This window comes from Annulohypoxylon truncatum, assembly GCF_022578515.1.
Source record: "Annulohypoxylon truncatum strain CBS 140777 unplaced genomic scaffold F4807scaffold_7, whole genome shotgun sequence".
Taxonomy (NCBI): Eukaryota; Fungi; Ascomycota; class Sordariomycetes; order Xylariales; family Hypoxylaceae; genus Annulohypoxylon; species Annulohypoxylon truncatum.
The window spans coordinates 587,395-603,514 of NW_025953793.1; the positions used below are offsets into that span (position 1 = coordinate 587,395).

The 16,120-nt window shown below is 48.0% G+C and overlaps 3 protein-coding genes across 3 annotated transcripts; 1 reads left to right on the forward strand and 2 right to left on the reverse strand.

Moving 5' to 3' along the window:
* Window positions 1-896: 896 nt before the first annotated feature.
* F4807DRAFT_457821 (uncharacterized protein) lies at window positions 897-1,599 on the reverse strand (the record flags this gene model as incomplete). The annotated part of the gene is made up of 2 exons (XM_048001098.1): window positions 897-1,312; window positions 1,389-1,599. The coding sequence occupies 2 exons, from the start codon at window positions 1,597-1,599 to the stop codon at window positions 897-899; spliced, it is 627 nt and encodes a 208-aa protein (XP_047856842.1).
* A 4,208-nt stretch (window positions 1,600-5,807) lies between these two features.
* On the forward strand, window positions 5,808-8,976 carry F4807DRAFT_457822 (uncharacterized protein; the record flags this gene model as incomplete). The annotated part of the gene is made up of 2 exons (XM_048001099.1): window positions 5,808-7,866; window positions 7,919-8,976. The coding sequence occupies 2 exons, from the start codon at window positions 5,808-5,810 to the stop codon at window positions 8,974-8,976; spliced, it is 3,117 nt and encodes a 1,038-aa protein (XP_047856843.1).
* Window positions 8,977-10,056: 1,080 nt separating this feature from the next.
* Window positions 10,057-14,722, reverse strand: F4807DRAFT_457823 (DUF1709-domain-containing protein; the record flags this gene model as incomplete). Its single annotated transcript, XM_048001100.1, has 5 exons — window positions 10,057-10,515; window positions 10,576-11,312; window positions 11,374-14,431; window positions 14,496-14,642; window positions 14,702-14,722. The coding sequence occupies 5 exons, from the start codon at window positions 14,720-14,722 to the stop codon at window positions 10,057-10,059; spliced, it is 4,422 nt and encodes a 1,473-aa protein (XP_047856844.1).
* Window positions 14,723-16,120: the final 1,398 nt, after the last annotated feature.

Below are 16,120 nucleotides of genomic sequence, written 5' to 3' on the forward strand. Positions count from 1 at the left end.
GGTATCATTCCTCTCCGCGGCTATGTTCCGGAGCTCTCCTTCTCGATCAGGGTATCATTCAGCCTCTAATTGCTACGCTTACCAGGACTGTTATTCCTTCCCGAAACATATTGATCCGGATTTCTCTCGTGATCTACGCCATAACATTCACCCGCCTCCGACAGCATATTACAAGTTAAGCCACACCAGCTAACAGATCGCATCTAGCCGCTCAATCTAACATTACCGGATTATTACTACCTCTTCCGAGAAAGGATACATCCTAGATTTTAATATCGCCGCATCAGCGGCTTCGTCGTACGTCATATTGGCTACTAGCTTACATAATAAATTTATTTGGTGCTACGTCTAGTCCTATATGTCTAGTTGAACTCCCATAGGACCCTTATGTGCCCGACTTGTATCGAAATTCGGGCCTGGGAAGGTACACCTAAGAATCATAATAGAGATAAAGATCTACCGTTACCGTTGCTACGTTTAGAGGAAAGAACTCTACCGGGAAACCCCTAAAGTAATCGTCTACTAGGAGTCGGTGTGGTGAAATGCATATACGAACTTACTCGCTTTATTCAGCAATAGTTATTCTATAATTCGTGTCCCACACCCTATCTATAGATATTTTAGTGTTGAATATGGTATATCAAGGGGGTTAAGTTTAAAAAGGAAGCTATGGGTAATTGGGGTATCTATTATTAAAGCATTCTACCGAAATTTCAGACCGTAGACCCTCCTATGTCTAACCAAGAACGTGGTTTCAGTGTAATAAATAGTATACAATATATAAGCTCTCTAATGAAACGGGGAGCCTGTAATATCGCAGTACACCTTGATCTACCTGCAGATAAGAGAAATCAAGGGTAGGTACCTTGCTGAACATTCAAGATCGAAGCATGCCCCTAAATTGTCATGCCGGTAATGTTCGCTTTGATGGGACAGTCGCAAGCGGAAGAATATGCCATCGTAGTATTCGACTTCTCTATCAAATCGAGGGTGATATTCGTCTGTGAAAACATGTTCGCCGTCGTAGGTGTCGGGAAGTTTCTGAAGTTGGAAGACGTTAGTTCGACTCGATACCTGGGGGTATATCTATTATACTTGTTATCCTTATAGATGTGCGTCAGAGAAAGACTAAAATTAGATAAATCGAAGACATCTATAAACTTGAATTGGAAGATTTCGGTGTCGTCATTCTTGCAAATAGAATAATCCGTGCTGTAGTTGTTCATGGGCCCCTGAGTATGAGTGATGCCATTCCACTGCCAATCCTCTTTGCAAGTGCAGGATTGGTTGGCATTGGGATCATCCCATTTGACTAGAATTAGATGTCAGACCATAAAGCCGATGAAAGGAATGAGCATTTTACTGAGAAATAATTTTGGTAAACTTACACTGGATTGAGCACCCAAACAATGAAGAGCTCATATTCGTCTTTGTACATCCGACAGCCATATCTGTGAGATTGAATGGCTCGAGGTGAAATTGAGCCAACTCCCAGGACTTGATTGTATTTCCAGCTTGAGGGTTCAGCGCTTTTCCGAGGAACGGTGGTCGGGCAATGGCGAGCCCTAGGAATAGAGTGATAACAAATAGGTATTGCATTGTAGGAACTTCCAGTTGATATAAAGGTTAAGAACTACGAGAAGGCTTGGTTCGAAAGATTCATTTGCCTGCTGGAAGTTTTAAGCTTTCTTAAGCAATTCGTTTAGGGAAACCTTCTAGTATCAGGAATGGGAGACAGAGTTATTTATACACTTTACCGACTTTCCTGTTAGCTCGTCGGCAGTTCGAACAGAAATGATAAAGTGTTTACCGCCTAGTTACTGTGTATGATGTTTTGATTCCTAAACAGCCACGAGATTGACATGCAAGGAACCGCCATCTTGCGTGGTCGACATATACATGCATGAAGTAGATTCGTGTGGAACGAGGAACGAGGAACGAAAACGCAAATTTTATTTAAATGGCCGTTTATGTACTACTTCAAAATGTTCTAGGCCACACCCGAGAAGGGTAATACTACGTTGATTTATACAAAATGATGGAGTGACGGTCGTGATACTAAGTACTAAAAGGCTGCTCTCGTGTGATCCCCATCGACCTTAAAGATACAACTATGGTTTAAAAGAGACATAGCTCAAAACGCGTAGATAGGTATATAAGCTTCAGCGGAGCAAAGCACTTCGTCGAGAACCATCCATGGCCGTCTAACAGCCCCTGCGCATCATTTATATTGGGTGGTATAAGTTGTATAGCTTATTTTTCGAGCAAATAAATGATTTCGAATCATTAGTAAATAATAATAATGAAACGTGTCTCTAACTACACTTATATTTGGTTACTTAAGAAACAATTCTGTCAAAACCGATCCTGTTTTAGAAGCCAATATCTAGGCCTTGGATAGGTAATCCACTCCTAAATATATCTAGTCAGCGTCGAAAGAATGAATAAATTCTTGTCTTTAGACCGATCGATATTCTGTGAAACATATTCTAGGAATAAAAGTTTACCGCTTGTTTGCAAGTTAAGCTGAGTGGCACCAATATTCGGCAAGCCGCTGCTAAGCATTACTTCCTGTAACCCGAGACATTTTTTCTTCCTCAAGCGGCCAGTCATATCCTTTTCAATCGCTGCTGTATACTATTTGACGGTGGGAACGAGCAATCCGTTCTATCTTGTGCCTCCTCTATGCCTGCAGCTACACTTTACATCACGCGGGATTAATGCAGTTAACCTTTCGACATCGCGAACTCCGGGATAGAGCTAGAGTCCATTTGATAGAAACGACTCGAGTAGACACTTTTCCCTTGTGTGGAAACATAGAGGGACCGGTGTCAAGTCCTTGTTTGGCCCAGAAGAACTAAACACTGATGCCTGAGTAGGTAGGCACCTATAGAGAATAACGAGACGAGTATGACGTGCGACTAAGGTTCATAGTATGATGTAGCGAAAGCTGATCTTTAACTTAGTATGGCGGGTGTCAACGTATGTTCTACTTGACGATAGCATCTAACCAAGGCATTATCATTGCGTGCCTGAGACTGCCGTTGGTGGCTATCGGGTAGCTCCCGTGTCTGAAATACTCGTGTAAATCATTCTCAAAAACTAGTCGACACCCAGGGATCAATTTTGTGTAAGCTGAATGGGCGGCAATGGTAACTGGTACTGTAATGAGAGTGAAAAACAAATATCAAATATGGTGTATGATATGGACCACGAAACTTTGGAATCTTTAAATTAACTATATTCCCGAATATCGATAGGGAGTGACCAATTAAGACGAGGGTAGTTCTTTGGTTATAGAAAATCCACAACGGTTTCTAACATTTCCTCAATGTTAACCTACAATTGAGATGACTTTTACTTGCTCCGCTGTTAAGGTAGTAGGCCTTAATTCAGCTTAAGGGTCGGCCAGATCTCTTATTGTCGAGGATGTTGATCCGTGAGGTTTAACTAACTTGGCTAACCTGATCCTCGCAGCCTCGGTAGTTTCGTGTTGACAATTTGTGGGTATGTGATCGGTATTCGTTTCGGGATATATCCTACGCTATTTCCAAGCCTGCTTGAGCTGTCTAAGATACTTTCTAAGATAGCTACCTAGATTGTTGTTCGAAGGTTGCTTGACGCCCCTATATTACATGAGTAACGTTGAGTCTTATAGTCAAGGGCGGGCCTAAGACGGCCCGATGCGAGAGACTGGTCCAAAATCATCTTCGAGTACCTAGGTGGCGGTCGAACAAAATGACGTATTCCGGACTTCGAACGATGTTTAATGACCCGTTGGTCTTACATGTGGACTTAAGGAGATATGTACTAGTACTGCGGGTGAGATCTATAAATAGCACATTAAAGAATAACTAGCGCCTGTTGAACCCCACTCACATTAATGATTGTCCTACCCTACGGGACTAAGGTTACCGAGGACGACCCCTTTCCCCCCGCTGGCAGCTGAATTTCTAGATTTTGCTGTGAGGAATATAGAAGGGCAAGGAGGATTAACGTTAAACTAAAACCAAGTATCTGGTAGCGACGCTACCTAGGTACTTAGGGGCCACATGAGAAAACATGTTACAGTATGATCTGCAGCTCACTTAGTCCCAAGCTGCGCTATCTCAAATTGACAGGTTGGAGTCTTGACGGTATTCTGATGAAGTTATACTCGACTTGGGAAGGAAAATACGATCTGCGGATGTAGTCTGATGTGAGAAACGAGACGCACCAATTAACTTTTAACCTCGAAGCTTCTCATTCTATGTATTGTCGTTCTTATCAAGAGCTTGGAAACAACGTCGTTGGAGCTGATAACGTCGAACCTAATGTTTTCTCTACATGCGGCCTTTTCCTCACGCTGGATGGATCGACAGAGGGGTAACCTAGCAGCTCCGACTAGCCTAACCCTAGCGTAGCTTAGTTAGGCATTTAGTCCTATAAAGGTCTCTCGAAGCGATTTCATCTCTCATCAATTGCGGAAATATTCAGTGGTCGGTGGTTAATACCTAGTTATATTAAAGCACATCAGTAGAACTATGTACATTGTGGATACAACTACTTCTCATTTACAGTACCAAAAGGTAAACATATAGAGGTAGGCAATAAGAGTACGTAGTAGATAGGCTTTGCTCCTTATAGTTACCCATTTAGGTAAGTCAAGTTGAAAACCTGTATTTTCCACTAGGGCGGTTGTGTTCCCATACATTAGGTAGGTGCGTATAGAGTATATCATTGGAGAAAGAGGTTTGGTTAAGGGGTGGAAACTGCCTATTGCGGAACGCCCTGTCGCAATGTGCTTTCCAATCTGACAGTGATTGACTGGTTGAACAATACGATCCATAGATCTCCAGTGCTTTTTCTGAATTTCTCCTTCCAATCTTCTTCGCTCGACGTTCGAAGCCAAACAAAACTTCCTTCGCCATCAGGCTTTTCCTGCTGCGTCCAATTCTCTTGGCGCTTTGTACGTGTCCGTCCATCTATCTATCTGTATACCTATTTTGGGTTATTTAGCTATTTATCTCTCTTTGTGTTGCCGATGAATTCAAGGCCTTATGTCCGCGTCCCTATCTTTATCTTTATTTTCGCATTTACCTAAGTACTAGGTAGCTCTATGTCCTGAGCAATCGAAGCGCCTGTCATTTTCGTATGTCTGGCTGGGTCAATTTTCCCTTTACCGCGCTTTTCCTGACGCCGATCGTGATTCGAACAGCCTATTGGGAAAACCGGAATAGGTCCGTCGTCTGCGCCGTCCTAGGATAGAGAGGAGAACGCGGGTAAGGTCGATTATGCGTTGAAACATAAATCGTTTTATTTCCCACTGTCACCATTTTTTAAACAAGCCGAGTGAGCACGCAAGCCTGTCCTTGCCTTGCCTTGTCCGTCAGCCAAAAAGCATCAGCACGAAGTGGGAAAGGCAGAGCGGGAAACGAAACATCGTCAGCACAGCCCCCCCACAGAACGGGAACCCCTGTAGGTTAGTTAGAGGGGTGCTGTGCGAGTGCGAATCCAATCCTAGATAGGAGGTGCGCAGTAGTTCGCTCAGGCGGCACACAATATCGAACGGAATAAGCCAGATCGTTTCTAGTCTATCAAATCTCATAATCCTGTACGAAGCGGCTAAACTTGGCATTTTGCTGTGCTTTGCCTCGCTTCGCTTCTGGCTTCCTCAGCTTCCTACCTATCTGGGTACCCAGTTGTCTGGATTTGCGCTTTGCGGCTGTGTGAAAGACAAAAGGAGGCAGAAAGAGCGCGCGCGAGACGAAAGGGCCAATTCCGTTTAGGTTAGGGAGAGAAAACCGAATACTGACAATAATACCATTATGCCCTCTTTCGGTCGCATTGGCAAGCATAGCAATCGTTCCCAGCATAATCTGGTTGAGCAACAGCAACAGCAACAGCAACATCATCAATTCCTCCTTCAGCAGCAGCAACAACAGCAACAGCAGCAGCAGCAGCATTCTACTCATCAGCAACAGCAGGTGGCGGGCAGTGGAGCTGCTGCACCGCCCCATCATCCTCTTCAACAACAACAAACAAGCGGTGCTACCGCTTCTACCACTTCCCTCTCTTCTCCTGCTTCAGCGTCTACGACAGGACCTGGCCCCTTGAACGGAGGTCGTCGAGTATCTGCTGCTGGCGTTGCCGTTCCCGTGACCGGCCAGTCTCTGCCAGTGTCAGTGGCCGTCGCCGAGTCTAACACAACAGCTCCGTCAGCCTTGTCAATCGGCCTTAGCTCTAGTGAGTCCTTTCAACAACAACAATTACCACCACCTCCACCACCACTGTCGTTGCAGGCACAGGCCGATACCAGGGCTGCCCAACCACAAACGCAACAACAAACTCCACATACCTCACCACACCAACTCCAACACCAGCACCACCATCAATTAAGTGGACAGCAGCAAATACAGCCTGCCCAGCCTCTAGAAGCGTTCGGAAACAATCCATCTAATAATTTACCCACTAATTCAATACCCCTCAATCAAGCCTCCGCTGCTTACACCGCGCGACAGCAGCCCCACGACAATTTCGCCGAATTGGTCTCGCGCTCCCAATCTGCTAGATATTCCCAATTAAACCCACTGCAGACCCAACACCCATTCGGCCTCTCGTCTAGCTCGGTCGATAACCTACCACAGACCGTCTCTTCTCCTGTTGTCCCTCCCAGCCAGCCACCAGTCCCACATAGCCAAACCGCCCCCACCGAGACAAAGCGATCAGCGAGGAAGTTGATCAAGAACTTCATTGCCGGTTCTTCTTCCAGCAGGCCTACTTCAGATCACTACCAGGACGCGTCCTACGACAGCGGCTCTGGCCTGACCCGGCGACCATCTAAGCGGGCTAGCAACACACCTGTTATTAGAGGAAGCTCTTTGTTGTCGCGGCCTATTGACCATCCCGACTGGGTTCCGCCCCCAAACGCTGGCTCGCGCAGCCACCACCACTCACCTATCCAACCTGTACGCGACCTTGACGATCCTTATTATACCGCCTATTCTAACCAAGATATGCTTTCACAGAACCACCAAGATCTATCGCGGAATACTATTAGACGAATCCCTGCCGACCCCGACCCCGATCCCGATACCTCGCCCTACAGTCGCGAAGACCTCGCTTTTCACCAACAGCAGGCTATCGTCCAGCACCAAGCTCAGTTACAGGCGCAAGCCGCCCAGGCTCAAGCACACGCTCAAGCGCAGGCACAGGCCCAAGTAGAACAGCAGCAGCAGCAGCAGCTATACGGCGGCCAGATCGTGGTCGACCCAGCACAGAACCAGTACCAGTACGCACCCTCTTACGAGCAATACCAGGTAGGAGATCGGCGTCCGTCCCTTTTCACTGGACATCTTAGCGCGCCGAGTCCACAACCACCGAACCCAGAAACCGTCTCGCAGGTGTCACATGAATCGCCAGATTCTGATTCAGACTATCAACATCAACAGCAACAGCAACAACAGTCAGAAGCCAACCCAAGACCTTCACAGGATTCACCCGCCGTGAATTTCTCGCAGCAAGACCCACAAAGCTCACAGAGCCAGCAGCAGTCATCGGTGTCAGTGGGACAGAACCCGAACATGGCACCACCACCCGGAGGGCCCGGACAAAGCCGTAGATCAGGAGACCACGACAAACAAATGCGCTCCGTTGAGCCCCCTCCTGGGCCTCCTCCCGGCTATAGACATAGCCAAGGGCCTCTGAATGCGATGAATCCCCTTCCACCTACGCCCGGTGTAACCAATGCGCCGCAAAACTACCGCAGTAGCGGCGTGCAAGATCGACCACAGTTCGACGGACCTGGTCCCGAGGGTCGAAATAGTCCCCAGCCCTCAAACAGTACAGATCGAGAAGCCGACTCGGAGAAGCTTTCTAAAGACATCGGTAAGAACGCTTTTCAAAATTCGTCTAATATGATGCTAACCCGACGTCGTAGTAACTAAGTATAAGAACGTCAAGAGGCTTTATTTCGACGGCAAGAATCAGATCGAACAGTTAACCGCTCAAGTCGAGCAGTTACAGAATGCGGTTGCAAACCAGAGAATGTCCCAGTCTCGGACAGCACTCGACGACAGTGAATATTCAACTCGGTTTAACCGACTCAATGGTGCGATCAATAATCTATCCTTTAACATTCGCAAGGATTGGCGAACGCTCCCTGGTTGGATAGAAAGATATGTTAGTCCGGAGGCCATTAAAATAGGCAAACAGGAAATGACGGCAGTCGGACGAGCCGTAATTGTTCGTTGGATAGTTGAAGAGATTTTCAACAAATGCTTTCATCCCGGCTTGGACATGCATCTCAGCTCACATCTGAAGCAAATAGAGCAGAATATTCGCAGGTTTTCGTACACGCTGAATAGCCAGGAAGAGTACGAGGCGCTAACAGCTAAGGTTGTAAACTGGCGAATGGCCACTCTAGAGGGCCTCCAACACATGCTGCAAGCGCCCGAGAGCGCCGAATACCGCACCGACTTTACTAAGATGGCCACTAGTAATCTGACGGCGACGCTGTACCAGTACCTGACAGATCCACCCCCTGCCGGCGTAGACGGCAGCGCATCGATGATCGTCGAGTTAGCGGTGGGCATTGCGGCTAACCTACCCCTAGAGAGTCGAGATGTAGCTATCTCATACCCCCTTCCTGAGGACCCCATACAGCCCAACATTATGGAGCCGGAGAAGACAGGCTTGCCTCCGCTACCGGAGCCGACAGAGGACGCCGACGAGGGCAACGACAAAGATAGCGACAAAGCGAAGCGCGAGAAGTCGTCAAAGAGCGGTATGTTAACAATGCTCGGCGGATCCTACCCGTCCAGCAGGAAAGGCAGCGCCGCTTCAGTCCTTACTGACACCACGACATCGGCAGCAGCAGCGTCAACATCACTCTTACCCCCTAAAGACCCCAACAAGGTACGGTTCGCAGGTTTCGTCGCGGTTGAAGTCAGAGGAAGGCAGGTCTTGGTTAAGGCTCCTGTTTGGAGTCTCGGTTAAGCGAAGGTTTCACGAAACGTTTGTGCATGGGGGTAGGATAGAGGTATCGCCGAAGCTCAAAGGGTCCTAATCTAATTACTTCTCTTCCCCGTTTAATACTTAAGGCTTGACGATAAGGATATAGCGACTTCGTGAGTATAAAAAACTTAGGTACTTAGCTTATAAGGGTGGTCTGAATGAGTAGAAACAGTCAAACACTGCCCTAGCCTAGAAGATGGGATGGTTCCATCGCGCAGGTGTGACCGATGATCAGATGGAATGCTTCTATCTAGTCAAATATAAATCAAGTCAAAAAAGGGGCGATTTCAATCACAGCCTACCTAGTAGATTAGGTATTTGTACATACGTCATTGCCCAACACCTCAAAGCATGTTTCAGAAGAAGGGGGAACCTTGGAATTTAGTAAGCGAATTTATTATACTCCGTACGAACAGCAGCAGCATTGGCCGAAACATTGCAATGCCTCAAAGACTCAAAATACACACATCCTGTTCGAAGAAAAAAGAACCCCGTCCGAGAAACTCCCCCCCAAAACCCCTTTGACCGATGCAATGTGCCGTTCACTCCTCAGTAGAAAAATTGACCAAAGACTTCGGAGCTCCAGGCTTCCTTGTTCCTGTTGGGGGTGCGAGGACGACTTTCCTCTTTTCTTTTCTTTTTGTGGATTTTCTTTTTCTTCTTCAATCTCTTTTCTGTGCGAAAATGTTGGTTTTTTTGCGCGTGAGCAGCCAGGCGCATGCGAAATTAATGGACGGGAAGAAAAAGTTGTACACTGGAAACGAGCTTTACGACTGGTAAAACGGTAGAGCTCAAAATTTTGTAACCAGAGGCGGTAGTAGACCAGAAGCTCTGGTATAGAGTGTGTTTGTCAAGATACCAATTGAAGGAGATCATCGAGATACAAGACGGGCGAGGTGGAGGTAAGGTAGGTGAAAGCAAGCTCATATAGTAGTCATAGTGCCGCAAATACCGATCATGAAGTCGTAAGTAGATCAATCGATCCAGGATCGTACCGGGCGTAATTGTCGTGTCCTCATTTTTCGTTGGCAGAAAGTATTCATGAACATTGACGGAGCCAATTTAGACGATCATACTCTTAGTTCTTGAATGAACTCGTCTGGACTCGGCGCGCTTTCGGAGCATGTCTTCCCTCTTAAGGACGAGCTCGCACCACTTGCGGCGGCCGGTGGCATTGCCACTCTCATCGACACCACCGGATCGGCCGATGACATCGCCTAAGGCTCTCATCCAACCCTGCTTGTCCTCAGCAGTGTCGGCGTAGAAGTCGATGATCTCGCCGTTATTGAATCGAATACGGAATCCCTCTTCGACGAACATGTAGCCTTCTTCCTCTTCTGCAAAAGCAGAGCGGCGTCTCTTGCCACCGCGACCCGTGGTCTCGGGATCAGTGAGGGTTCGTCGGTCATCGATAAGTCGTTTAGCGTTTGCTAAGTTAATGGTAGCACGCGGTTGGCGTGTCGTCTCATGGTAAGCAGTCAGTCTTGTGCCAACTAGCTTGAAGTAACGACGACGCCAGTACTATACATTTTGTAGGTTAGCTATCAAATGCTTTCCGAGCCCATCGGGATAGAAACTTACAGGGCAGTCGCCTCCTTGCTGACTTAGATGACCCTCCCAGTTCTTGCTCAGTCGCTCTTCGGCAGCCTTGAGCTCGCGGATGCACATTCCCATGCTCTTGGGCATATCATCATCTGTACAACCCTTGGGTCGCGGCACGAAAAGCAGCTGTACCTCGAGCTTGCCGATCTTGTAAGGCGCTCGGCGAACTACAGCGTTGCTGGGAACTCCAGCGCGCTTGCTCTTGACACTGCTAGCAAAAGCAGCCTCTTCAGTAGCCCATTCGTTGAATGCGGCGACCTCTACCATATAGGGCCGTCCATAGCAACGGGACTCGTGCTCCTTGAGACAGACGTAGGAGCGTGCGAAGGTTCCGTTCTCCGCGGCAAGGGGGGAAAGCAGATCCCAAGCTGAGGAGGCAGCACTCATCTGCTTAGCGGCGGCCTCTCGCTGAGCCAGGGCATAGGCTTCTTCCTCCGCACGTTGACGAGCCTCCATCTCCTTTCGCTTCTTTGGGCTAGCAAAAACGCGAGAGAAGGGAGATGACTTAGGCTTCGAAGCCTTAGGTGTTGAGACAACCGCACGTTGAGGTGCCGGCTTATCGAGCTTCACGTTAAGAGTGAGTTGGAATTCCAACTCACGAGGAACCACCAACTCAAACTCCTGGCCGATTGGTGCGTTGCGAGCTAACTCAAGCCAGGATGTGGTAACACAATGTACGCCATTGTCAAGGGTGAGGCTGAACCACACTCGTTCATCTGGCGGGAGATTAGTATTCGTATAGAAGCTCAAACATCAATATTTGGATGAGGAACTTACTCTTAGGTAGGGGAAGATCGAGATCTTTCACACCCATCACCTTGATAAACAACCTACCTCTCTCGCCACATTCTTCGGTGGCTAGGTCCGAGGAGTCTTCTTCAGGGAGCGAACTCATTGCTGTGGTGGCGTTGCTTTCGTGTCCTGGTACAGGTGGCACTGCTGTTCCTATGCTTGGTCCGTGGCGCTTTCGAACACTTTTCCTGTGCTTACCGTTCCAAGGTTCAACAGTCCAGGACTGAGGGCGCTGTTGCTTAACTGGAGAGTTACCAGCAGAGCGGGTGCCTGCTCGAATTTCTTCGGTGTCTTTGTCGCTGGCGGTCACGAGTTTCGTGTTCTGGCGCATAAGATAACCACGCTGTATCAAAGGTCTACGGTTAGCATTGAGTGAAGGCCTGGAGGAGCTGGTTCTATGGGAAGATCTTCGGGAGACAGAGGAAACTCTTTTCTTTGATGGTGAAGTAGGAAATTTGTGAGAATGGGGAGGGTTTTGGTTTTTAACCTTTTGTGCCTCAATGACCCGCTGGAAATCCTGATCTAGACTGAGACCGAGGTCGAGATCCAAAGTAAGACTGCTCTTCTTAAAGCTGGGGTGACGCTCTAGGAAATCGTCACCTGTAGGAACCTCCAGGCTACTGGACGCTAGATCACGAGATAGACGGTTTCGGTGTCGGTCCGGAATCGGTGGGATACCAGGTGCAATCTCGCGGCTCACTTGTCTACGAGCCTCACGCATGGCCTCGAGGTCAGACGGAGTTGCAGAAGGGCGCGTCTTGAGTCTAGAGCCAGAAGAAGCCTTGATAGTTGCTTCTCGTTCTGGGATTGCTGGTGATTCAAGAAATGGTTCTTCCACCTCTTCTGTTTTCACCACTGGAATCTCCTTATTGTTGTCATCAACTTCCTCATCGTCGTTATCATCATCATCAACACCATCCTCTTCATCTTCATCCTCATCTTCATCGTCTTCATCTTCTTCATCTTCCTCTGAATCATCAGAGACAGGATGATGAATAACAGATTCTGGAGTACCAGGCTCCTCTTCCTCCTCTTCCTCGTACTCTTCTTCCTCATCTTCTTCTTCTTCCGGATCGCCCCATCCGGAGCCATCATACTCTGGCTTCGACAAAGGCTTCTTCTTCTTCTTCATCGCCTTTTCTGGAGTGTACGGGCGCTGCAAGTAAGCTTGCGCGTCGGACATCTTATGACTCTCTGAGTAGGTGAGTGCGCCCGAATCCCTAGCCTTGGGAAGCATGTGGGACTGCAGACTTCGAGTAAATTCCGCGTCCTTAGACGGACAGTTCACTTGGGGAAGAGTGGCACTAAAATTTGTGATAGCTTCTTCAGCTGTAGGACTCGCTGCTCGAGGAGTCGTAACCGACTCTTCAGGTTGTGTGTCGTCAGATTGAGGGTTCTTGGCTTCATCCGAGTAATGACTATCTGTGTCATCATCGTGGCCATCTTTCTGCGACCCGGAATCTTCGTCCTCGGATCTCTGATAAAGATCATAGACGTCAGCCTTGTCATCCTCGCTCTCGTGGATGATAACACTGTCTTCATTTTGCTCCGCGATATCGTCAAGAACCGAGTCCTCGATACTAGCGATAGGGACATCAGGGTCATAAGGAGTACCGCGCGCCAGACTCGTGTCTGGGCCTACCGAGCTATTGAAGACGAAGTCAGAGTCTCGTTCAAGCGCCCGGTTGCCATTAACACGTCGCAGGATAGATTGACGAGAGATGCTGGGAAGTTGAAAATCAATGTCAAGTCCCGATATGTCGCCAACGGTCTCATCTTCTTCATTGGCCGCGACTTCAGTGTCCTCGCGCTCCGGAGTAGGGCTCATGACTCTATCGCGAGCACCAGCTCGCCGCATCCGACGCTCCCGTTGTTGTTCTGCGAAGGTCTTTGCAGAGCTGTCAGCCGCTTTGGGGCTTGTCTCATCCGAAAGCATCATTAGCTTCAGACGTTCCTCCAAAGACATGCTACCATTGCCGATGTTGTGAATCTCCGACTTGCTTACTGAAGCTGGAGGCGGCGAAGGAAGACTTCGAGGAGAGCCTAGCATACGTTCTGCCGTAGCGGACAGTCCATTAGAAGACGCGGACTGAGATCGAGCATGGCCCATTCCGGGGAGAGGGGGTAATGGTCGGTGGTCATTACTGGAGGTAGAAGAATCGGTACGAGAGTGCTGTGGGTGGATAGCAGCAGCAGCCTGTAGACCCCCTTCAGGCATTGGACTACTATCGAACCGCGTGTCACGATCTTGTCGCCAGTCATCAGGCCCTACAACTGGAGTCTTATCCGTGTCTTCAAGGGTCGCATCAAAACTGTCTTCCGCACCCTCCCCATCTTCCCCGGCGTAATGTCCATAGACATAATCTTCATCATCCTCGTCGTCTTCAAAGCTGCCTTCGCGAGAGTTTGTACCAATGGAAGACAGGTCGGGAGTGGCCATCTCGTACTCGTTGACCTGAGGCGGCGCAGCGTCGAATGTAACAGACTTAGCATGACGATGAAGGAATTTACCACTTGGGAGTACGTGTTCCTCGGATGAAAGGTCCGTAAAGACGTCGTCTTGGGAATCTTGACTACTCTTAAAGCGATTCGCAGACATAGAGGACTTGATAGGAGACACTTGGTCTCTGCTCGGTGTTTGGGCAGCAGGAGCTAGGACTGGTCGATCCTTGGTAGGGGAATAGATAGGAATACTGGTTTGGCTTTCGGAGCGGCCATGGCTTGCTCGAAAAGGAGAAACACCAGTACCACCATAAGCATTGCCTTGTACCTTAGAGAGAGGTCGCTCGATTGTTGGTACACGTGTCGGATCATACTCCTGCTTCTGTTCTCTAGCGAACATGGTACTGTTCTTGACGCGTGACGCTTTTTGTAAGCGCTCAATGGAGGAGCGCCTAGTCGGCGATGGAGAGCCAGTACGACCACCATACAATTCGTTCTCGGTGCGATTACCATTACGGTTCTGCCAAAATAGGCGTGGGGAAGTGGTGCCGTCCAGAGGAGAGGACTGGAATGGCGATGAATCGGTGTTCAGACCCATTTTCTGCGCCACGGGAGTTAGCAAAAGATGATGTGAGTCAAATGGGTCAATTGGGGTTTAGAATTACCTGAATGATCTTGGGAGATGGGTTCCAGCTTGGCGAGTTTCGTCGTTGCTCAGTAGCTGAAATCTCAGACAACGGACGAGGAATGTTACTCTTAATTGGGGATGAAATGGGCGTGCTGTTCTTAGAAATACGCAGAGGTTGCGTTATCTGCGGATGGAATCTCATTAATTCCTCGAAACTATTACTATATCTGTCGTAGACCTTACCGGCTGCTCATCAGAAGCCATAGTGGCAGATGTAAACATGCAAAGTGCCTTCTGATTATTGCAGGTTCATGTCTCCCGAAGGAGAAAATAAACACAAAAAAAGGATGCGCAGACGATATGTCTAGCTATTCGTGGCGGTGGCGCGAGGCAGAACGGTGCAGAGTGCAGAGTGCAGAATGCGATATGCGACCTACTGCAATGCACGGGAGGAAGATGGAATTCAAGACGTGTTTTTGGGCAAATAAAAAGGGTTGATCGAGTGACGGACGGGATTGGTCGATCAAGACAGCAATGTTTACTCTCGGCCTAGGAAAGCCAAGTGAGACAACTGCCACGGTGATAAAAAGCGTAAGAATTCGAATGTTAAGCAGAATAGATACCAAATGATTCAGTATCGTCGCCAGTCAACAGCAGTAACAGTTGTTATTTTCTCTGCAAGAAGGAAATGTTGAGAAGTGAACAAAGGTGGTGACGATAACGGTGGTTGATTGCAGGTTGCAAGGAGGTTATTTGGATGATGGCAGATGTAAACAGACATGGATAGTGGGGAGAGGGAGAGGAGTGGGGGACGATAATAGGTCAACACCAATCCCCCACCAAACGAGCAAGTCCCCGGCATTAACCCTACTAAATCCACTAAGTTCAGGTACAGTTTAGGGTACGATGTAGTACAGTCCAGGTGCAGCTCAGGTACCCACCCGCACTTGCTTCTTCACCTTTCCGCCTCGCTGTTGCCCGGTCAACCCAATCGTGCACGATCCAACTAGCGACCCGAGATTTCTTTTTTGTCTCAAGTTTGAATTAGGTACCGGGGTACCTGCTTACTGTCATGCAATAAACTTTCAATTGAAGCACGAGAGTCCGATTAGAGGAAGAATCACATCACGGCAGCTGCATAGCAACAGTCTTTGAGTTTTCCTAGGCAACTGCAAGTTGCTAATAAGTAAATTTGTTTTTTTTATCTTTGATTGGAAAGGTGATATCGAATTCAATATCTCTAAGGCTACGTACATAGTCGCACAGGTCACTTGTGCACGTAAAGTTATACAGTACATACTACCTAATAGCAACTACTATTCGGGTGTATACTACCTAGACACACCACACGGTATAGATCTCAGCTGAATATGATGGCTTATGAAGATCATACGGGCTTACTGTACAGTATCAAGATTATTTATGTGCTCCTCTACGCCCAGTATGCTATACCATAGTATGTACTAGGTAGATCAGGGACGTATAGGCAGGTAAGTATACGATAAGTTCTAATGGGTAAACACAACTAGTCGCAGTTGAGACGAAGCAGGAAAGAGACGTAACGTTGAACAAAGGAAGCCGATTTGTATTTATCTTCCGTAAAGACCGGCTAGATTGGTATCAGATGCATAGATATTACAAAAGCACAAGTATCGCTGAACA